The 23,336-nt window shown below is 29.3% G+C and overlaps 9 protein-coding genes across 9 annotated transcripts; 5 read left to right on the top strand and 4 right to left on the bottom strand.

The window, feature by feature from the left end:
• Positions 1–256: 256 nt before the first annotated feature.
• Positions 257–2,014, top strand: BX663DRAFT_437558 (uncharacterized protein; the record flags this gene model as incomplete). Its single annotated transcript, XM_051523237.1, has 4 exons — positions 257–343; positions 404–578; positions 635–775; positions 855–2,014. 4 exons carry the CDS (start codon positions 257–259, stop codon positions 2,012–2,014), a joined length of 1,563 nt encoding a protein of 520 aa, XP_051381461.1.
• Positions 2,015–2,437: 423 nt separating this feature from the next.
• On the top strand, positions 2,438–3,955 carry BX663DRAFT_572103 (uncharacterized protein; the record flags this gene model as incomplete). Its single annotated transcript, XM_051532133.1, has 5 exons — positions 2,438–2,541; positions 2,683–2,757; positions 2,819–3,242; positions 3,317–3,335; positions 3,786–3,955. 5 exons carry the CDS (start codon positions 2,438–2,440, stop codon positions 3,953–3,955), a joined length of 792 nt encoding a protein of 263 aa, XP_051381460.1.
• A 166-nt stretch (positions 3,956–4,121) lies between these two features.
• On the top strand, positions 4,122–4,878 carry BX663DRAFT_487620 (uncharacterized protein; the record flags this gene model as incomplete). The annotated part of the gene is made up of 6 exons (XM_051524760.1): positions 4,122–4,143; positions 4,210–4,228; positions 4,311–4,425; positions 4,520–4,585; positions 4,680–4,738; positions 4,782–4,878. 6 exons carry the CDS (start codon positions 4,122–4,124, stop codon positions 4,876–4,878), a joined length of 378 nt encoding a protein of 125 aa, XP_051381459.1.
• Positions 4,879–5,011: 133 nt separating this feature from the next.
• On the bottom strand, positions 5,012–6,481 carry BX663DRAFT_514532 (uncharacterized protein). Its single transcript, XM_051528328.1, has 6 exons — positions 6,367–6,481; positions 6,230–6,288; positions 6,093–6,163; positions 5,907–6,012; positions 5,580–5,834; positions 5,012–5,482 (listed from the first exon to the last, which is right to left on the bottom strand). Exons 1-6 carry the CDS (start codon positions 6,374–6,376, stop codon positions 5,138–5,140), a joined length of 846 nt encoding a protein of 281 aa, XP_051381458.1. The 5' UTR covers positions 6,377–6,481; the 3' UTR covers positions 5,012–5,137.
• Positions 6,482–7,456: 975 nt separating this feature from the next.
• On the bottom strand, positions 7,457–8,362 carry BX663DRAFT_514530 (HSP20-like chaperone). The gene is made up of 3 exons (XM_051528327.1): positions 8,259–8,362; positions 8,016–8,126; positions 7,457–7,932 (listed from the first exon to the last, which is right to left on the bottom strand). Exons 1-3 carry the CDS (start codon positions 8,334–8,336, stop codon positions 7,666–7,668), a joined length of 456 nt encoding a protein of 151 aa, XP_051381457.1. The 5' UTR covers positions 8,337–8,362; the 3' UTR covers positions 7,457–7,665.
• A 1,525-nt stretch (positions 8,363–9,887) lies between these two features.
• BX663DRAFT_514525 (nucleoside phosphorylase domain-containing protein) lies at positions 9,888–10,981 on the top strand. The gene is made up of 2 exons (XM_051528326.1): positions 9,888–10,021; positions 10,093–10,981. Exons 1-2 carry the CDS (start codon positions 9,920–9,922, stop codon positions 10,888–10,890), a joined length of 900 nt encoding a protein of 299 aa, XP_051381456.1. The 5' UTR covers positions 9,888–9,919; the 3' UTR covers positions 10,891–10,981.
• On the bottom strand, positions 10,951–13,660 carry BX663DRAFT_562363 (uncharacterized protein; the record flags this gene model as incomplete). Its single annotated transcript, XM_051531970.1, has 7 exons — positions 10,951–12,038; positions 12,113–12,251; positions 12,323–12,655; positions 12,850–12,939; positions 13,008–13,115; positions 13,257–13,582; positions 13,642–13,660. The coding sequence occupies 7 exons, from the start codon at positions 13,658–13,660 to the stop codon at positions 11,083–11,085; spliced, it is 1,971 nt and encodes a 656-aa protein (XP_051381455.1). The 3' UTR covers positions 10,951–11,082.
• A 4,504-nt stretch (positions 13,661–18,164) lies between these two features.
• On the top strand, positions 18,165–20,275 carry BX663DRAFT_475296 (uncharacterized protein; the record flags this gene model as incomplete). The annotated part of the gene is made up of 4 exons (XM_051524237.1): positions 18,165–18,376; positions 18,467–18,745; positions 18,826–19,462; positions 19,514–20,275. Exons 1-4 carry the CDS (start codon positions 18,219–18,221, stop codon positions 20,273–20,275), a joined length of 1,836 nt encoding a protein of 611 aa, XP_051381454.1. The 5' UTR covers positions 18,165–18,218.
• A 1,531-nt stretch (positions 20,276–21,806) lies between these two features.
• On the bottom strand, positions 21,807–22,381 carry BX663DRAFT_514521 (uncharacterized protein). Its single transcript, XM_051528325.1, has one exon. The coding sequence runs from the start codon at positions 22,290–22,292 to the stop codon at positions 22,110–22,112; it is 183 nt and encodes a 60-aa protein (XP_051381453.1). The 5' UTR covers positions 22,293–22,381; the 3' UTR covers positions 21,807–22,109.
• Positions 22,382–23,336: the final 955 nt, after the last annotated feature.

Genomic DNA, 23,336 nt, shown 5'->3' with positions numbered 1-23,336 from the left:
GAGAAACAAGTCAAATTAAATGACAGATCTTCTTGTATATAAACAAGCCCATTACACTTTATTTTATTAACTTTAATATATTCATACAATTTTTTTTTTACCACTTTTTATATCATATATGAAACATAAAATAAGCTTGAATTTATTAATAATTGGCTGTTTGTTTACCTCACTAATAGCAGCTCAAAGTAACAAACTTTCCTTAGAACAAACTTATACTAAAAACGGATACAAAAATATTGCATTCGTTGGCATAATGGGTGGCTCATCCCATTACAACTGGGTACTTGATATTAGCGATGAACTTGGTCGCAGAGGTCATAATGTTAGTTTTTTAGCTTCTGTAAGTTATATAAACTCATTTAATTTCACTTTATTTTCTTCTAACTCTGTATATAAATAGGATACAGATACACGTTTTGGTAAGCCTTATTTAAATGTCAAGACTGTTTCTACTGGTCCTTCTGTCTTTATTGATTATAAGAATATTGCAACACTCTTAAAGCAGTTGACAGAGGAAGGCACTGCAAAGCTTATGACCTTTCTTCTAAATACTGTATTTCAGAATTTTGAGAAAGGTATTTACTTAAACAAAGCAAAAAAGTTATCATATAATTCTAAATATTATTTCTAGATTACGAATTTTTAAATAAATACTTTAGAGATAATAATGTAGATCTAGTCTTGTGCGATCATTTTGCTGAAAGTTGTTTAGAAGCAGCTACTTCTTTGAATATTCCTTACATTGTTACTTCTACTTTCGAAATGACGAAAGGTAATTCATGGTTATTAATAGGCATTGCTTTGCATGCATACCTACATACATACATACATACATACATATAAATATTTAGCTAACACAAAAAAAAAAAAAAAAGATTCTAGAGCCCCTTACATCAATAATGATATGGTCTTAATCAGTGATTTTACTACCGAGCATCAAACATTTTATGAACGCTTCATGGACAGAATGGTTCGACCTTATGTCAACCTTTACCAACTATGGCCAACTTTAAAGGATATAAATGATCGAAAGAAGGCTGTCGGCATTCCTGCCAAAATTCAAGATCCCTCAGAACGATGGAAGGACAGTTTGAAGTTAATAAATAGTTTATTTGGGTTTTCGGCACCAAGACCTTTAGGTCCCCTTGTTGAATTTGTAGGTCCTATTTTATCTCAGCATTATACACCTTTAAGTGAGGAACTTGAAAGATACCTTGATGGTCATAAAAATATTGCTTATATTGCATTTGGTCAGCATGCTGCTCCTACCGAAGAACATATTCAACTCATCTTGAGTAGTTTATTAGAAAGTATTGAACATAATACTTTAGATGGTTTTATTTGGTCTACTGTTCATGCTGCGGGGCTCTTCCCTGATTCAATCACAACTTCCTCTAATACTACTTATAACATTCAAGATCTATTTGATGGCAAGAATTCAGATATTCAATTCCCTAAATGGGCTCCACAGGCTGCTATTCTTTTGCATCCCTCTACAAATCTCTTTATATCTCACGGCGGTTTAGGCTCTTGGTATGAATCCATGTATGCTGGCACTCGTATGATCATGTTCCCCTTCTTTGGTGATCAGCCTGCTAACTCTTTGATGATTGAGCGTCATGGATTGGGCGCGATTTTGAAAGCTGATTCTACCACTGAACAAGCTGTTGAATTAATTGAGAGGGTCATGGCGGATAAAGACGGAGAAATTATGAGTAATGTAAATCGTATGCAGGCTCTTGTGCAGATTCGTTCTAAACATAGTGTACTTCGTGGTGCTGATATTGTAGAAGAGGTTGCATATACTCATAAGGATGGTAAACTTCTTTATCGTCAAAGTGCTGATAAGCGTATGTCCTATATAAAAGCTCATAATTTAGATCTTTATGGTGCTTTGGTCTTATTGATAGCATTTGGTTTATCGGTTATTTATTTCATTTCTAAGAAACTATTGGTTTTGATCAGCTTTCTTAATCAATCTCCTTCAACTCAAAAGCTTAAAAAGCTTTAGTTAATCATCTTTTTTTTTATATATATATTAAATGCAGTTTATTAAATATCAAAGTAATCTTATATAGTTCCGGAGGGTAGAACATTTAGATAAAGTGAAGAGAGAGAGAGAGAGAGAGAGGGCTGGGGTGGGGCAGGGGGAATTATAAGTTAATCAAGAAGGTGTATAAAAATCACTATATTTTATATATTAAGTATATTATTTTTAATGTACATTTCGTCCCCTTATAAAAAGGGATATAGTGATATAAAATAGGCAATATGATAACTTTATATATTAATATATACACATATATAAAAGGTTAGTTTCCTTTGTATGACCTTATTTTGTTAATGTATACTGATTCCTTGGTTCAAGTATTGTCAAAAAAAAAAAAAAAAAAAAAAAAAAAAAAAAAAAAAACTACTTAACTACTGAACTTAGATGGCTGCTGAAGATTTAAAGCAAGCATATGTGATGTGTTTGCAAAAACAAGCAGAGCATGCTTTTACAAACAAGGAGAGATACTTTGAGTGCTATGCGCATATGTTAGTTATTATGCAAAAATAATCAGTGTTGTGTACTTTTTTACTAATTTCATATTATGAATACTTCAATAGATTAAAAACCATACAGTATTTACCCTCCTTTTTACTTAACGATAATAATATAAAAAAATATACTGAAAGTGACTTTGTGAATAAACTTTGGACCCCAATATTTGAATTATATTTTTGTGATGCACCAAATGTCATATTGAAGTGGTAAGAATAGTGTTGTAATTTTTTTTTAAAAAAATGTTGTCTTCTTTATTGAACTTTATAGGGGAGAGACAGTGTTGGAGAAGACCCCACTTCTCTACACAGCTTCTACTTTAGCTAAGCAAGCACACACTATCTGTGATAGGATGACCTCTATCGGAGACAAAGTTGATCTCAGAATTATTAGTACAGCAGGTCATGATGTTTTAAATTTTGAATTTGCTAGGTATTCTGAAGACAGAAGAAAGATTCTACGTGAATCTAAAAATAATGGTGATTATGTCTACAGAGCTACCTGTATCAAGAATAAGATGAAGAAAGGATTGAAGAATTTAGGCATACAGGTAGCAGCAACTGAAGGAGAAATTACGGAGACATACTTACAAGATGATGGCCTGTATACAAGCAGAAAAATGGGCTCATTAAGGCTCCCATCTTGTACAGCAGATTTGAAAGTGCTTTGTGTTTTATTTGAACGATTAGACAAAGTAAAAGTAGGTTATTGCAATTGATATTAATCGTTTTTTTTTTTTTTTTTTTTTTTTTTTTTTTTTTTTTTTAGAGAAATGCTGTACATATTAGTAACATTCATGCAATGATCACTAAAGACATGTGTCATGAGCTGACTTATAATGTCATGTTTCTTGATTAAACATGCAGATCATAAATTTATTCAAGGAGTTCTATCTAAATTCTCCTGAAAAACTCTCTTAATCCATTTCATCAAATAATATTAAAACTTTTAACACTTCATTATCTACAACATATCTTATTAAGTCGTAATTAACGCTTTTCTGATTCGTATCTTATCACAGACCTCTTTAACAATTCTTATAGATACTCTATCGATTTAATTCATCAATAGAATGATTAACTTTAGAACCACTGTTCGGTCTCGTTAACTCTTTTGTCTTTATGTTCTTTTTATTTTATAATATTTTTTATTTGATATTATATAAGAAATATCACAACATGGTATTTTACAAGAATAGTATGAACATAAAGCGCATTTGTGACGTTTCTCTCAACAGAAACGATGACAGTAAAGAGTAAAGAGAGAGAAAAGTTGAGGAGTACTCGTATTCAAGTTGGACAAGAGGATCTTGGTTTCCACCAAGCTCATGTAAAGATGTTCCTTTTGCTGGCAATTTGCCGCAATATTTCCCTTTCTCCTCTCCCCATCTTGCTGCATAAGAAATGATTTTTTTTTAATTAATTAATTAATAAAATATTAGTACAAAACATAAAAACAATTTTACAGTATCTTATTGATTATTCAAAATAAACAAATTATATGGGATCATTTGAAGACAATACAAAAAATCGGATTAGACCCTTAACAAAAAAAAAAAAAAAAAAAAAAAGATATGACTGAACAAAAAGTTCAACGTATCTTATTATAAGTTGTAATTTATTCAAGCTTACTTAATACCATATCATCAATGTATTAAATAGACAAGATAACACTGGATCGGTAAAAATAAATAAATAAATAAAAGATAATCCAATACAGAATGTAATAGCGTTGTTCGTTTATAAATTTGTAATTCAAAAAGTAATAAAGACATTGTAGCCCTCCACATTGAGCAGGATTTACCAACTCAGAGCCTGCTACCAATACGCAGTCGTAAGGACTGGAACCTTTTCGAATATCCCGCACCTCTTTGCCACGTAACTCAATCCCCACTTTCCCTTTCACTATGTTTTTTATCTGCTCACATTTGCGCTTACTTTTTTTTTTTTTTTTTTTTTTTTTTTTTTTGAGACACCTGAACAGATTATGTTTTTAGTTGATGATATGTTGAAAATGAATATGACTGTAATGATAATGGTGAAAGTGCATACCCTACTTATCCTGCATAAGTTCGAGAAAAAAAAAGGCACATTTACTTTTTAAAATTCTTTTATTAGTACTATTCAAGTAGGACTTTGAGATACTAGTAGCCCTTCTAGTACTACTGAATGGGCTGGCGGCCCTGTTGATGTAAGTTCATATTGATATTAAGGTAAATATAATGTATTTATAGTAGAATAATTTCTACCATTGTCAAGTCAGTTACTGTTGAGTGTAACCCTGAATACAATAATATACATATAATATACTATAATTTATTACTTGTTTAATTAATAAAATGACTACTGCATCATTTATATTGTATAATTATTTATATAAATAACGGGAAATATAATCTTTTATTCATTCTATGCTAATATTTGACTTAAGATTCCTTTACGATAATAAATAGTGACGATAATATAAATTAAAAATATTTCCTTATGGAATTCTAAAGCTATAGCCATTTTATTAGAGACAATATATAGAAGTAAAGTATGTAAAATAGATAATCAGTACAGATAGATAGCAACAATTTTGTGAATACGTTTATAAAGATTGTTGTGGTGTTGCTGATTTTTCAAACGAGTTTTCAATAATGATAGGATATTCAGACTGGATAGTAGAAGGATTATTTTGATACAATAATTCATTTTCTTGAGGTAAATTTAAAGTGGAAGAATCTTCTGGGGATGTAATAACAGATGAAGAAGCGAGAGATTCTTCTGCTTTGATTGAATCCTCTGTTGCAATAGGGTCAACTGACTGACTTCTTCTTTGACTATTTTCATCCGATGCATTTAAATTATTATTATCATTATTAATATTACTTTTATAAGTCTTCATAGCTTCTTCATATTCCTCCATTTCTTTTTTAAAAGTATCATAATAAATCTTTTTGTTTTTCCAAGCAAGCAAAAAAAAAAAAAGTATAAATATCTGTTAGATAAAGTTTTTTTTTTCTTTTTTACTACTAGAAGTAAGCACTAACCTGTTTATCTTCTTTAGATAAACTTTTCCATTTGAGACTTAAAAGTTTAGTAACATCACCAAGATTCTCTTCAGGATTTTCATCCTTGATTTTCTCTCTTTCCATTCTACAGAAAAGAAAAAAGACGTTACCAGGGCCTTTAGGTGCATTTGGATCTTTCTTCTTTTTAGGAGGCTTAATGATAGTAGTCGCTGTATTATTATTCTTGCCAAAATGATTATTATGTTTATGTTTGTTTGATAAAGTGAAATTATGCTAAAAAAGTAGAATATTTATAAATTTCTAATACACGTGTGCTCTTAGTTATTTCATGATTAATATTATTACCTTCATGTCCATGAAATCATTATTTGTTAATATATCTAAGCTTGTATCAGAATCACTGTGATTATCAGCATGATTATAACCTTTATCTATCCTTTCTAATAAAATACTAACATATATGGTATTTGACAAGTGATAGTTAATATTATGGGGGTCAATAAAATAAAGTAAAATAAATTCTATCCTTACGTTTTTTCCAGTCTAAGTCGTTTAATATTCTTTCTTGCCTGACGCAGTTTTGCCTGAAGAAGTTCATTTTCCTAAATACAGACACTTTTTAATATTTTACTGTTTCTATTATGTAAATTGACTCTATAAATTTTAACCTCTTCCACTTCTCTGTATCTCTTTTTCAACTCATCAAATTTGATTTTTCGCTTAATATCTATAGTAGACAATGACATAAAGAATGAATATTATATAGACATATTATACATATACATATTCATGTCATTACTTTTACCTTCTGCCATAATATCTTTATATCAAAAAAATACAATACAAAAAAATACAAAAAAAAAAGAAGGAAAGAACGATAGAAATAACAAGAGGGAAAAGGGAAAAAAATTTTTTTTTTTGAACAAAAAGAAAGGGAAATAGGAAAAAAAAAAAAGAAACCAGTTGATTTTTTATTTTTATTTTTGTTTCATTCGTTCCCCTTCCAAAAAGATAATTATATGTGGTGGTATAATAATAATATTAGAAGCAGTCATCAAAAGAGAAAGCCTTTTTATTATTCATCCGAAAAAAAAAAAAAAACTTTATCACATTATTGTAACAGTTGGAAAATTTATTATTGTTTTTAAATTCAGACTTTTTTTTTTTTTTTTTTTTTTTTTTTTTTTTTTTTTTTTTTTTTTTTTTTCCTTAAAGACATGTTCATCACATCATTCAACTGAACAATGTTATAAATGGCTTCTCTTCATAATTAACTGATCATTTGAACATGTATTTCATATATTCATCTTTTGATTTACTGTTCATAACTATCATGGACAAAATAGCAGTGATCATTATACACCCCCTTATTCATAGTACACATTCATAAAAGATTCATATTCAAAAGACATACTTGACTATTTTTATATATTCAACTTTAGTCATTTTTCACCGAGCCAATGATTATACATCTGATAAATAGTAGGTTAATAAATTATACAAATTGTCAATTGTATAGATGTGTGCTCTCTTTTTTTTTTTTCTCTGTCTCTCTCTCTTTCTCTTTTAATTTGTTTTATTATTATTGAACATTTGGAAACACTTTGGATTCTTAACTGCTCATGTTTAATTTTAAAAAAATGAAGGCTTTATAATATTAATCAATGAGGCATTCATATCCATTTATATGCATAATAATTAAATTGAAATGAACTTTATCTAAAATCAAAGATGTGTAGGTGCAACATGCATAATAGGGCAAATATCGTATAAAATGAGATTGATTTATGCATGCATGCATACATACATACATGCATGCAAATCTATCTGTAAAGCTTAAGCCTTACGTAATAATATCAATACATATAGAAGTATATTAATTAACTTTAGTCTATGCTTCTTTTCTTTCTTTATTGAATCGTTTATTTTATTTTATTTTATTTTATTTTTCTTGTAAAGAAACAAGTGCATCTGTATGAAATTATAAAATGTAGAATAAAACTGCTTATTTAGCCTCCTTTTCCTGCTCTTGTTCTTCATCACTACTTTCATCTCCCTCAGGCTAAATAAAATTATAATACATACATTAATAAAGCTATATGAATTAGTTTAGTTTAAAACTTACCATATCATCTAAATTAGGTAAGCCGCCATTAGCACCAGCTTGAGCCATCAAGCTTTGGAAGTCTAAACCACCCATGGGATCACCTAATTGACCTTCATCCTCATCTTCATCCTCATCTTTCCACTTTTGGAAATCAACCTTAACAAAATTAAGCTTATTACCTTTTTGAAGCTTAGGCCACCAAGCTTGCTCTTTCTTATAAATAGCCATGGTTAAATTACGGGCTGTTAAATGTTGCTTTGATTTCTATTGATACATAAAAGTGTATTAGTTAATGACCTCTACGCATGTAAATGTACATGTATATATATGTATATGTTTCTCCTTACTTCAACATCAACTGCAGCATAAAACTCAATCTCGGCTTCATATTCATTTTGTTCCTTTTCACCAATACCAGTAAACTTGAGTTTATTTTCAGTTAAATCAATTTTATGATCCTAATAAAATAACAGTATTTACATTTAGTTTTTTTTTTTTTTTTTTCCAGAAAAATCCATAAGCTAGTAGCCTTTCTAGTTTTTTTTTTTCTTTCTTTTTTTTTATACAAATGTATTATAAATAAATCTTACCTTAATGTCAGAAATTTCAACAGTCAAATAAATTAAATCAGCTCTTTGAGCCCAAAGTACAGAAGGATGAAGTGGCATTATGAATTATATTTTTAATAGTGTAATAAAGGAAAAAAGAGATGTTTTCTTTCGACGCGTTATACAAAATTTATATTATATCCGGCCATTTAATTTTTTTTTTTTTTTATGCGTCATCAGCTTTTAAATGGAGAAAAAAAAAATAAATAAATTTTCTTAAAGTTTCGATTTGAATGGGGAAAGGGATTTTTTACATATACACACATATTTATCTTTTATTATGATCATGTAAAATGCCTGCACTATGAAGCTATATGTAGAACTAGAACGTAGTCTATAAATATAATTTTTGCTTGTAGATTTGCTTTTCTCATATTAGCAATCGTCTTTTAAGAGATATCAAAAGTGTATTAAGCTAAATAATAATAATAATAAAAATAGAAAGAGTTTTTAAGAAGCATGAATCATTCTTAAAATAACAGTGTTATATACATTAAGTTTAGAATCAGCAATACTTCCAAGTTTGATGGAAAGTATAAAACATGTAACTATCACTACCTCAGGGTAATAGTTGAAACAAACATTGTTAGTCAATCATTCTCTGGTTATTGTATGAATAGCAATTATGCTTCTTTGAGGGAGGGGAGGAGGGCTCAGTATCGTCGACTGCTTTCATGGATACAAGATATTCTATAGATAACTATAATAGAAACTTTATGAGCATTTACTGTATCCATTCATTTATAATAATACTGAATACAAGATGTTCGGCATTGTATAGGTTTGATATAACGTTATAATCTTTAATCAATAAGGAGATAATAAACAAGTTAGATCATGATAGCTGAATACTATCACGTTATATCGCATTATTTTATTGTCGAAACTTAGGAAGCCTACTTGCAGTAAAAGCATCCGACTTGATCCATTTCTCATCAAAAGCTTCAATAACTTTAAAGAGCATTGAACTTTAGCTAAGCTCAAGGATAAATATCCTATACACTAACTAAGCCTTGAAAAGATGTATATCAGTTATACTTGGATACCATTCAATTTGAAATCGATAATAATTCATAAGACTCTAATGTTTTAAAGTTACATAAACACTCTTCTCATCGCAACCATAATGTATACACTATATACAAAGAAGGATATACGCGTAAAGAGATAATGTTTTTTAGTATGTATGTGTGTGTGTATGTTTAACTTGAAGAGATTTTAGTCCTCTTTTCCTTCGAATTCTAAATAGTATGTACACACAAAGAAGGTAATTAAGTAACAAAAGAAAAAAGGTTAATCATGTCCAATCAAAGAACGTGTCACAGTAGATCAATATTTTTATCTAAATGTTATATCACACAATGCTTATCATATAAATGAATATACATATACATATTTTGATTAATATTAACAATCTTCTTTTAAATATCATTTAATTCCATGATGAGTCTCAAAGATTTTTTATTGGTTTAAAAAAAAAAATCAGTCTAAATTTCAAGCTTCTTTGAAATTTATTTATTTGTTAAGATTTTTTTATTTCAGTAACACATGTGACTGGTATATTCACCATTTAAGCTTTTTATTTTATTTTATTTTATTTTTTTCAACTCCTTTTTTTTTTTTCATTACTCTAATTAACGAACATGGTCAACTCAATCAGTGATGTTAAGATTGCCGTTATCGGTGGTTCAGGCCTTTATAACCTCGAAGGCCTTGAAGTTATCGAGGAAGTCAACCCTGAAACTGTAAGATCATTTAATTATATATATATATGATGCTCGTTTCTCTTACAAGCTAACTCTCTTACTTTATGTAGCCTTGGGGTTATCCTAGTGACAAAATTGTAATCTCCAAGCTTCCCAGTGGTAATAAAATCGCCTTTTTGGCTCGTCATGGCCGAGGACATTACTTGACACCTACTGAAGTACCTGTCCGTGCTAACATTGCTGCACTTAAATCACTGGGTGTTGAAGTGATCATTGCCTTCTCTGCTGTTGGTTCTCTTCGTGAAGAAATTCCACCTTGTGATTTTGTCTTACCTGACCAATTGATTGATCGTACTCGTGGTCTTCGTCCCTCTACCTTCTTTGGTGAAGGTGTTGTAGCTCATGCTGTCTTTGCTGATCCTTTCCATGCTGGACTTGCTGACATTATTGCTAAACATGAAAAGGTCCTTGAATTTGGTGCTAAATTACACCGCAACAAGACGGCTGTTTGTATGGAGGGCCCTGCTTTCTCTACTCGTGCTGAATCACACATGTATCGCTCTTGGGGTGGTGATGTGATCAACATGAGTGCTTTACCAGAGGCCAAATTGGCTCGTGAAGCTGAAATTGCCTATCAAATGATTTGTATGTCTACTGATTATGACTGTTGGAGAGTGAATGAGGAAGTTGTTACAGTTGAGACAGTCATGCAAAATATGGGTAACAATGGTAAGAATGCAAAGAATTTGTTACATGCCATTTTACCTGATCTCGAAGAAGCCGTTCAAAATGATACACTTGAACCTAAATTGAAGGGCTCTATGAAGTTCTCTGGTATGACCGCCAAGGAAAAGAGAAACCCTGAGACTGTTCGTAAATTAGATTATATTTTACCAGGATATTTCTAAGCTTGTTGCTGATTTTTTTTCTATTTTATTTTATTTTAAATTATTATCCTAAATAAACACGCACGCACCCACTCATGTAAATTATAATATATTCATTTTATTTTATTTTTTTTTGTTGAATATAATTTAAACAAAACAAAAGAATTATTTATCATCACTAGATAGATAGATAAAGAGAGAGAGAGAATAAAGTTAAGCAGCTAATAATCTTTTTGAGGAAGTACGTGTGTTAGGTTCTACGGGCATTCTCCAGATGTTATTATATGAAGATGCCCAGGGAAGTGAATGTTCCTGATTAGTTGCCTTATTATTATTGCTACTACTATTATTTGTTGTTGATGATTCATCAAGAGAATAGGGTAGGGGTTGTAACAATAATGGGAACGTATTATTCCAACGTAATTTAGTTGAAGAAGGTGACTTTTGTAAAAAAGTAGTAGCAGCAGCAGCAGCATCATCTATAATGGAGCATTGACTCTGTATATCACGAATTAAAGATGAAATAAGAGGTGAGCTTTCAGATGGGGTAAATGACAAGACATCCTCAGGGTCGTCGTCTTCTTCAACAAACTTCATTCTACTCGTCGTTCTTCTCCCCTTAAAAAATGAAGACATAAAAGAGGTGTTGTTCAAATATTGATCCAAGTCTAATGATGACCTCTGTAAAGGTGGAGATAAAGTGGTTGAAATAATAGATGAAATTTGAGAAGATGAACTATCTGTATCATATTTATCAGGTGAGCATGTATTCATTGAGGCCGTAGTTGAGATTTGAGAAGAAAAAAGTTCTGAGCAATTCCTAAGAGGAGTAGAAGATGTGCTTGAAATAGTAGATGAGAAGGTATCTGAATTATATCCAACCTGGTGAGTTGAACAAGTAGATAGGACAGTAGGATTAAATATAGATGGAATAGCTGCTGAAGCAGTAGCAGCAGCAGCAGTAGTAGTAGTAGTAGTGGTGGTGGTTGTGTTTTGAGATGTTAATAAATGTACAATATCTTTTGGACATTCAATAGAGGCTGTTTGTAGTAATGTCTTCTTTTGACGTTCTGTAAAAGCTGGGCACATAATACCTGCTCTTGTAAGGCGTTCTAATAAAGTGGGATCAATTTGAACATAATCCTTTGCTAAATGTAATTTCAAAGCCTCTAAAGAAGAAAAAAAAAATAGTATAAATACATTACAAGTATATAGTTTTTTTTTCCTGTATGTATAAGTATACCTATAGACAATTTTAACATTTCATAAATATGATCTCTATGCATCACGGAAATGAGATATAATTGATGCCATGGATACTTGGCTATAATACTAATAATATTTTCAAATGGTCTTTCTGCACATTTTCTAGAAAAATGTAACTAACAATTTTATAGATATGAATAACAGAATCGAACAATGAAGAAAAATAAATAAATAAATAAAAAATTACCTTATAGTTTTTACAAACGACTAATAAAGAGTTAATTTCTTCTCGAGTAACAAAAGGAGGAGAACATCCTGAATTTCCGCCACCAGCAGCAGTTGACATTGTTCTTACTACTTTTATTGTAGGAGGAATAGCATAGATACCTTGAAATTGTCCTCTCCATTTGGGGAATATAGTCATTAGCAATTCTTCTTGACTACATTCGGTAACAGATACAATGCGTCCCTTTAGGGGCTTCTGATTCCTAGTTTCAATTGCACGTTGCATATCAAGGACACTTGCAAATTCAACGTAAGCATCTGATAATGTTTTTCCAGTTGTACGATTCATCATAATCTATAATGAAGGGGTTGAAAGGAAAGGGGAAAAAAAAGAAAGAAGGGTTAAACATTATTATTAAACACAGGGGCTACAATAATAAAAGAGGTTTCATACAAAACAAGATAATAAAAAAGAGCAATAAAAAAGAATATGTGTATATATTTATATATATTTATATATATATATATAAAGCGTAGTTTTGCATTTACATGAATAGATTGAATACAAATAGAAGGCGAGGGGCTACGACAATTTCCAAAAAAGTATCGAACGTCATTTTGAGATACATCCCAAGGGATCTATTAAAAATGGTAATAATTATGAAATTAATAAACACTATATAGAATAGTATAATATATATAATTACATTTGATAACTTGATACAAGGATAACTAGAAGGTAAAATAGGTATAAAATTGCGTACAGTATTTGAAGTAGTAATGGGTGTTGAAGGTAAATAAGTTGGAGTATTTTGCTTAGAAAATAATGAAGAATATGTTATGAACAATGAGCTATTTGTGGCACTCGCCTTATATGCATGGATTAGATTTATTATATATATGTATATATATATATAAAAAAAAAAAAAAAAAAAAAAAAGACCCCTTTATTTTACCTGTGTACAAAAGGGGCATTGACCTTGCGTTAGCATGGCTGAGCAAAAATGACAAAAATAATGCTGACCACAGGATGAAGTATACAATCGTGAATATTTATCATGACAAAAAGTACATGCAGAATATCTAATATTAGGTGCTGAGGCGCGTCTCCAGTTATCTAAAGAAACATTATGATCACTCTCTACTTGGATTGAATTCTTATGAGATGGAGTTTTCCAATCCCATAATGAAAAGTCAAAGGTTGATTTATTATTATTAAAAAGTGAATAATTAGTAGTTGATTTAATATTTTTTGAAGGATTGATTGGTGATAATTTTTGAGCTACATGTAACGTACAAAAATTAATACTATGCAATCTACACATTTATGATATAATTTACCAAACACTTCTTCTATCATCTTTGTAAGGATAAAAAATAAAAATAAAAATAAAAAGGACAAAAAAAGAAGGAATAAAGTAAATAGGGGTATTTATAGTCAATAAGTTTTTTCATGGTTAAATATAATCGATACGCATTCATACATAACTATATTTAATATAATTTAGTATATTTACATTTGATTTTTTTTTTCTTTTAGCTTTTATGTTTTCCTCTCTCTCTTTTTTTTTTTCGCTGCATATCTTAGCCCCTCCTCTTTTTTACCCCCTTCATTTTATTTAATTTTTCTGTCAAATGCCCAATTTTAGTATTTACAGAATTTACCTTAAAATTAAGATGATCATGTATTTCTCTCAGACCACTTACACACACACACATATGTATATACATGTTTATATACATTTTTTTTTCGACAAACTAAAGTTCCTAATTTAGATCAATAGAAATTTTATTACACGATTTAGGATACTTCTTATTTAGAATCCAAGATTACAAATGTCTGTTTAATAAGTAATACAGTGCACTACTAAAGCATTAATTAAAAGCCATACAGTCTTTACACTTTGAATTTAGACCCTATCAATTCTTTTTTGGGTGAATCAAAAATGAAATGCAGATGTTATGTTTACTTTTTTTTTTTCCAGAGTAAGGAAGGAATCAAACTATCGACTTCAAATGGCTTGGCGCCAATAATGTTCGGCTATACTAACTCCAATAATTGTTTTATAAAAAATGCTTCTAATTCAACATCAGCGTTGTTTTTGATAACCATCATATAGGTACATATCTCAATGTAATTTTATGCATACATCAAATACTCCTCAAAAAATAAAATAAAATAAAATTACTTGGAACATTTTTTTTTCAATTAATGTGTAGCAGATATTTTATTGTTAGAATACTAAAACTTAAAGAGAAAAAAAAACATACCATCTACGTTGTTGCCTCCTTATAAGTTGTATATAGAGCACCAAACACTTTATAAGCACGATTTGATTTAGGAACAGTTAGGCTGAATCAGTCTTTTATGCAGTTAATACCATCAACATAGAATCTCTGTTGGCTGATAACTGAAAGCAAAAAATAAAATAAAATAAATAAAGGATAATGATATATTCAACCAGTATTTTAGTTTTGTTAGGTATAAGATTTATTCATACTATTTTTGAGCTAATCAAATACTTGTTATATTTAGCTTCTATCCACAGTTTCTTGCTCTACTTTTGAAGTTGGACTGTTATTTGAGATATTTCATATAATAATGGGATGGATTTGTCAGACCTTCCTCGTTCCTCTTTTTTTTTCATTTTCTTCTAAATAGGAGAGTCTATATTACCATAAGGAGAGAGGTAGAGAGAGGGCACATCATTACTATTGAATGATTTATCTGAATTCACATTTGAAAGCTCAGTCTTCAAAGTATAAAACACGTTTCAGACTTTTATATATTGTAGAAGGAGACTCACGCTTACGAAAACATCTTCACTTTCAACTACTTCATAATCTTGTAAAATAGACTACTTTTAAATGCTAGATTGTGTACCTAGAAGTGAGAACTTTCTTTAAGTTATATTAATATTTGCAACATTTTTATCTATATAATCTTTGTTTATTTTTTTATTTTTTATAATAACTTTATTCTATTAGTTAAGAAATGTACGTTACATAATATTTACATTTACTTGCACGATCTTTCTTTTTTTTTATGCTTAAGTTCTGTTAGCAACAAACATTATGTCAAAAAATTTCAAAGTATTATAAAAAAATCATTTTTGTTTTTTTTTTCAGTTATCCTCTCTTAATGAAAGTTGGTTGTAACTAAAAGGTATGGCAAATATCGTGTTGTATGACTAGTTGAACAATTACAGTTTCTAGTTAATTTTTAACAAAATGTTCTGTTACTATTTCTGACTTTAGAAATTATTGTAATCTCACATATCAGCATATAGTCAAGATTTTACAGTCTATACGTACATACTTGTTTAACCAAAGTTTCATATGCATCAATCTTTAGCTTTAGGTCTGAATTAAACGCCTTGTGTTTTCTACAATTGTTGAAGGCTACGTCAAAGCTTTTTTTTTTTTTTTTTTTTTTTTTGTATTCTCCACACTTTTCAGTTCAAAGTGCTTCGAAGTCTCTAAATTGTAACTAGACGCTTCAATAGTAGCCTACAAATGTCTTGATAATGTATATTAAAGTAAATATAATTTAATTTGATGTAACGTAAAAATAAGGCTAAATACAACAACAATTACACATAGAAAACGCGAAAGGTAAAAAAAATAAATAAAATAAAAAAAAATAAAAGAATAGAGACAAAGATACGTGCGGGCTATCTAATCCAATTATATACAAATTATTGGTATATTAATTTAAGGTGATAACGCATCCATTAAGCTCTTTGTCATAGTTTGTAATTTAAACCTTCAGTTTTCTCTAGACCATTTTAGCATTCTCATTCGTTATAAACAGTCAATAGTACATCAAAGAATAATGTTACTATATTCCCCACCTTTTTTTTTCTTTTTTTTTTAAAAAAAAATAATCTTTGTATTACATTGGGTAGAAGCTACCCAGCAAACAAAAACAAAGTTTAAAAATTTGTTTAATTTATGTTGTATTCAGTAATTAACATTATAAATAAAGTATCTTTATACACATTTTTCTTATATTTAAAGACCTTAGTAGTTAACCAATAATATAGGAAAGGATAAAGCTTTTTGACGACGCTTAAATTTCTGTTTACTTTTGCTTTCAGAATATTGGCAGTTTTGTTGCAGCTGACTCCTCTTCTTAGAATAAGCCTAGCTTATACCTTTCTGAATTTGTATAAAGTTAGTATTGACTTTGTGGAGGAAGAGGCTTTTTAGTATGTTAAAGAGAGCCTTCAAGTTTGTGTGTGTGTGTCTTCAGCACTATTTCCAGGTCTCAAAGTTTAAAAACGAATGCTGTTACCCTATTTGCTAGTGAGTTGTAGCTTGATTCTTTGTTGTTTTTTTCCTTTGCGTTAACGACCAATGATAGTATTGTTGATTTATTCTCTTTCTCTATAATTATTGTTTTTTTTTCCTTTTACTAATATTCTCTTTTTTACTTTTCTCCCTTTTTTTTTACCTTTAGTCTTAATTTCATTTGTGCCCAATTAGGGAATTTTTAAAAATAAGAAATAAAAATATAAAAACCATCTTAAGCTAATTCGTCTTAGTTTATTTGTTTATTGGTATGAAATATATTTATATCTAGTGTATTAATTAAAGCAAAAAAAAAAAAAAAAAAAAAAAAAAAAAAAAGTCCTACATATTCCAAATATAATAAAATTTCCTATTTTGTTATAAGAATAATTTGATTATAGCTTGTATATTCCTCTGAATTGCTATATAATACTCTGTTTTAATACTACTACTATTATTAGTAAGCTCATAGATAGTATACACAAATAATCAAATTATCTTGACATAATGAACATTCATCTTATCATTGTTAATAAAGGGGCTTAAGGAGACTTGAAAGATTATCCAATCACACTCAGATCAGCTTTGGTTAACTTGGTAGTTGTCCCATGACTTAACCAATTCTATCATATTGCTTTTTTTCTCCCTCCCCTGGAGATACAGCCTTTGTCTATAAAACGAATTAATAGTAAATTTGTTTTAATAATCTAAAAATTTTCGAGTAGTATTTATCATTGACTGTTAGTGTATAGGAAATAACATTTTTAACAGTGTACACATATAGATTATTTTACATTATTAGTCGTACCTTAAAGTGAATAAGTATTTATAGAGCTTCAAATGCTTAAATTAGACATGCATATATAAAAGGAAACCCTTTCAGTTTGATGAGAAATAACAGAGGATACAGGCTTGCCTATCGTGTCTTCTTAAACTAAATCATTTTGGTCAGTACTAACTTATGATGGCTAAGAATAGAATGAAGCTTAGTTCTGTGGAAAACATTCATCGATCTATTTTGCAAGAATAATATCTGAAGTTTTTTTTTTATACAGAATAATGTTTTTGAATATCACCTGGATACTCATCGTATACATCTGTACATATATTTCCTACAACTATTTAAACAATGAGCTAATATAGTAAATTTGTTTGATGATTTTTTCTTTATAGAACCTTATAAAGTGATAATCATTAAAGCGTGGCTATTAAAAGAAGCTATCCTTTGATAAATAAAAATTGTTATTATTTGCCTTATTAATCTAACAAAAAAATTCGTCAATTGGCGTATTCTTTCTTTTCGTCCCAAAAAAAAAAAAAACTGAGATTCAATCTAAGTGAAAATGCTGTATAAACTTTAATTTATAGCCAATTTTGATTTCACCAATTGACGCTTTCTTAAACATAATAGTTTATATACTCTTTGTACTCACGTGTATTGGATGATATGGTAATTACTTTATGTTGTACATAAAATATTTTTTTTAAGTTCTGGAAAAAAAAAGAGAGAGAAAGAAAGAAGGAAGTACTAATATAATTGTCTTTCTTTTCCTTTTTTTTTTTTTTTTGTTCTTTTGCATTTTTTTTCCCACTTTATTTTATCTTATTGTGCCTGAAAAAAAAACATGCAAGACAATAAATGGACTTCACCCCCAGATACTCCACGTAATTATATGTCACTTCAACCTGGCTATCCTTATAGCAATAATAATGAATATATACATCATACAAATTCAAATTCTACTGTTCTTCCAGGAACGTCTACACAACCTGCTATGCCAAGGTAAGTTATTTTTTTTTTATTCAGGTTTTATCATCAAGTACTCATCTTCATCAAACAAATATATATACATATATAAATATATATTTAAAGTTTGTTAGCAGGTTCCCAGCCCAGTACACCTAGACCTGATATGATTAGCCCGCCTCCTGATAAGCTTGCTGCTATGCCCGACCTTATTCGAAAAAGACCGCCCATACCTTCTCGACCTGCAAGTTTTACAACTACAACTTTCCATTCAAATCCTTACCCCAGTAGTATGTCATTAAGACGTCGTAGAACTGAATCTTCGATGTTTTCTTTTGAAACTGGACCTTCTTTCAGCCCAACAAAACAAGTATTAGATTTATGGAATATTGATCAATCAAATGGGTATATATCCATATATGTATATTTGTGTAATATTTTGTGTTTCATTCAATAATAATAATGTATTTTTTTTTTTTTACTAGTTATCAGATTCAAATAAATGCAAAGATGGATAGAGGCTTTTTTAGAGCAGATCAAGACTGGACTTGCTATCGTCGTAATTATTTTCAAGTCAGTGCTACATTTGATATTCGAGGTTCAAGTTATATTCTGCAAACACCAGAGGTACCATGTCTTGCTAGACTTGAAAATGGAGAGATATATCAAGTGGATTTCTTTTCTATTGGTATTACAGCTCGCGTTTCTGGGAGCGACAAGAAGATTGAGTTAGTTCAACATACACCAAAACGTGATAAGGGTCCGCAAATGGTACCTGAGCCACGAATTGTAAATCCAGGTGGAAATTTACATTTGGCTTCAGTTGGATCAAATCATAATATTGTCACATTTGAGCGAATGCAATTTAAAACAGCAACTGCGAATAATGGTAAACGAAGAGCAGCACAACAATATTATGAAATTGTAGTTGATCTTTATGCAAATACCTCTATTGGTAAACGATTCCAGGCTGCTACTTGTACTTCAGCTCCTCTTGTGGTTCGTGGCAGAAGCCCTGGCCACTATGCTGACTCTCATACACGTTATAGAAGTATGGATGCTGGTGCACCTTCTACTCTACCCACTTCCTTTGGGGCAGTAAGTGGTAATGGTAATGGTGGTGTTGGTGGTCAGAATATTCCTTCCACTGGTAATAATAATCATCCATCGCAGACTTTACCTGGTGTTATAGCAAACACTGGAAATGGTCCTGAAGATTTTCATTATATGCAATCGCCACCTCTTCCTCGTTTTGGTGGCGGTGATGGTCCGTTAAATAATCCTACAGGAAGCAATTCTGATTTTTATACATATCAACAACCATCTGCAAGTTATCATCCTTATCCAATAGGAAGTTATGGATCCATGCTTAACACATCTTCTCTTAATTCTGGAAGAAATGTCGAAGATAGTCATCCTCGTGAACATAGTTATTTGATGCATCCTTATACTGCACATCCACTCTCTTCTCCTGCCAGTACTAACAACAACAATCCATATAATAATAATAATAATAATAGCAATAACAATAACAATAACAATAGCAATAATAATGGACAACCATCGCAAACTATAGAAGGAAATAGCAATAACAACACTGTTTATAGCAATAATCATCTTACATCAGATAATAGTAAGTCTTACTGGGCAGCAGTTAACAATAGAGAAGCGGATAGTCCTTCAGATATTGTTTCACATCATAGTAGATATAATGGTCATGGAGGAGGACATGAGTCAGGATATATCAATTCTGAATTTACTGCAGGATACAGTAATGGTGGTATTCGATCTTCTCAACAGAATGATACTAATAATACAGCAATGTCTTCCTCTTCTTCTATGGAATCAAATTCACTTGATGCTGGACGTTCTTCATTGACATCTGATAATAGGCATTACTTGCAACATTCCTCATCAACACATACTCCACACTAATATGCTTTTAATCCCACAACAAATATGATACAGAAATATATATATATCTATACATATATACATAACAAGACCTTCTTTTTTTTTGAGATAATAACTTATTTTATTATATTGATTATTATTTATTTATTTATTTATTTTTCTTGCGTTCCTTTAACTATATATTATATTATTACCACCTTCTACTACTGTTATTATTATCCCTTATTATATTATATATTACAACCATTTTCTCTAATATCACATGTAAAAAAAAAAAAAAAAAAAAAAAAAAAAAAAAAAAAAGTTTATTTAATTTGTCTAATACATATTTTTTTTTCTTTTTTACTTTATAAATATATGCAACTACGATAATATCCTTTTTATTTTTTTATTTTTATTTTTTTGCAGTTTAGGAAATAACACACATTTCTTTTTTTTGTTTTTTTGTTTGTTTCCACATAATAACGTATATTACCTATTTAGTTCTTTTGCCTCGCTTATAACGTTCTACAAAAGCACCAATCTTCTCGCTCTGGCCCAATTTGTACTCTAGTTCTAAATTGTTACTGTCACACACATTTATGCATTGTTTGCAATAAAAAAAAAAAAAGAGAGAGAAAGAGAGAGATAGCAAGTTCTATTATTATTATTATACAGTGAATATAACTTGTCATATAGTAATAGTGTTATTTGAAAGAAATCAAGTTAGATCAATAACATCTAATGACATTTATACTGCAATTGAGTCTTTTTCCCTTTTTTTTCTTTTTTTTTCCCTCAATTCTTTACATGAAAAAAAAAGAAAGTGGGTAGTAGGATTATAAAATTGGTAAAAACAGATCATTAAGGAAGGTTACATTCCAGGTTTTTGTAAGACATTATGAACGGTTAAACTTTTTATGATAAAAAAAAAAAAGGTGAATACAAAATAGAGTATTTTAGATATATGATTGTCAATCTTCTATTATAAATAATTCAAAATATGTATACATGTATATTTTTTTTTTATTTCGTTGAATATGTATACTATTGTACGTGTTATTTATTAGCCAACGTATTTTGCAGTGTAAAATAATATACATTATTATGTGACTGAATTTACTTTTTTAATAAATTGTCATTTTCTATCAAATCATTTAGTTAAAAATGATAGGTAAAATTCTCAGTTCTCTTCTATTCTTTATCCTTTTTAGATATATATATATATAAATACATATCATGAAAGTATTATTAGAAAAAAAAAAAAAAACTTTTGTTATAAGCCACATCGTGTTAACTATTATCTCTATGATAGCAGTAATATGTATATTTTTTTTTTTACTGGTGCTTATAATAATTTATATACACATATAAAAAAAAATTTTTTTCTTCTTGTTTTATAATAAATGAGAAAAGTTCTTTTCAATATCATGATTACAATTCAATCCTTATTTATGAAATTATCAAGTTAGTTTATTATTATTATTATTTACCACAAGTCGGTGATAAATATGATCTTGAATCATTACTAAATTCAAAGTTAGCAAATGATGGAAGAATCTTTGGACCGGGGGTGCTCTCTGTGCGGCGAGCACCCCCTTACAACTTGTCAGTGTTACTCGCTAATTATCTTATTTGAATTGGTTTTGAGTGTCAAATCAAGTTAAGAAAGAATTTCATGAGAATGTCTTAATGCCTATTTTATTATCTCGTCCTTTTCCCCACTAGGATAGTAGAGGGCTGGTGATTCCAACATCAAATACACATATAATAAAAAATAAAAATTAAAAATTTTTTTTTTCTTCATTAAGTTTTATTTGACAGTTAAACTCCGAATAGATGGATACACATCAGATAATTGCTCGGGTCGGATTATCTATAAAAAGAAAATGTTACTGAAAAAAAAAAAAAGGTGTTGCCATGACACAATAATTGAATGCACAGGTGTGTGAGGGAAATCTTTTTCCTGGTTGTGAAGGTAGATTTTTATGATAGAGAGGGGGAAAAAAAAAGGCAAGCTTATGAAAAGTTGTAGTATTATAGACAATATTATGTTCATCAGGTTTTTAATGTGTTGATCCAAGTAATTATAGATAAAGTAAATATTAGCTTTAGAAAGCCAAAGATGATATTTATTTGGATACCTCGTCTATATATATTTATATACATATATAAAAGCTGAATTTTTATCATCTTTCTTATAATAATAGTCTTTAATCAAATTTAATTTATTACTGTTATATATAAATTGCTTGTTTACTTTTATAATACAAATTGTTATAATTTTTTTTTCCTATTCTGTAATTTAAATGATATTATAATCAATATTATAAGACAGTAGTGACTCTAATTATGATATGTTAGTATAATTTTAAGAGAATTGATGTGTTGTATCGTGGCAGTTAACTGTAATTATGTTTTAATGAATAATTATACAAAAGCAATCTGGGAAAAAAAAATCGAATATCAATTCCACTAACTAATTGAATTCTTATGAATATGTGAATTGTAAATGAAGCATTTGTATCCCGAAAAAAAAAAATGAGGGGAGGGGATCCTCAGAATGTAGAACTTGAGAATACAAGGGGGATTACTTCTTTGCCATTGTTAAGAAAATAATTAAAAGTCGTTTGAGAAAAATGTAATGTTCAGACGTTCGGGATGTGATGGTACGTGATATAATAAAGAAAAAATAAAATAAAAATGAAAATAAAAAAAATTAAAGGTTGAAGATTATTTTGTGTTTACACAACTACTTGTATTTATACTAATGAATCCTGAATCAAAGAAATAAAAATAGCTGTCAAAGAACATGAGTCATGAAACAGTGTTAGTATTCAGATATGTACGTCTTGTTACTTCAAGAATCTGATATCTATGGATTATCTATTGGGTGTTATAATAGTCTGATTTAAGTTTTAAATTATTTGATCTGATTGTATGTTCTTGATGTCTTTTACATTTTTATTTTATCGGATCAATGATGACCTGAATCCTTTGCCAAGGTTATAAAAATAAATATTTAGAAATGATATGATGTCTTATAGTTGATACATCTAGACGATTGGATACCAATGTTTTATATTATTTACAAGATGTTATA

The sequence above is a fragment of the Cokeromyces recurvatus genome, assembly GCF_025118155.1.
Source record: "Cokeromyces recurvatus strain NRRL 2243 chromosome Unknown BX663scaffold_18, whole genome shotgun sequence".
Classification (NCBI taxonomy): Eukaryota; Fungi; Mucoromycota; class Mucoromycetes; order Mucorales; family Mucoraceae; genus Cokeromyces; species Cokeromyces recurvatus.
The sequence above is the reverse complement of the archived record's forward strand: the minus strand, read 5'-3'. Positions and strand labels throughout refer to the sequence as shown.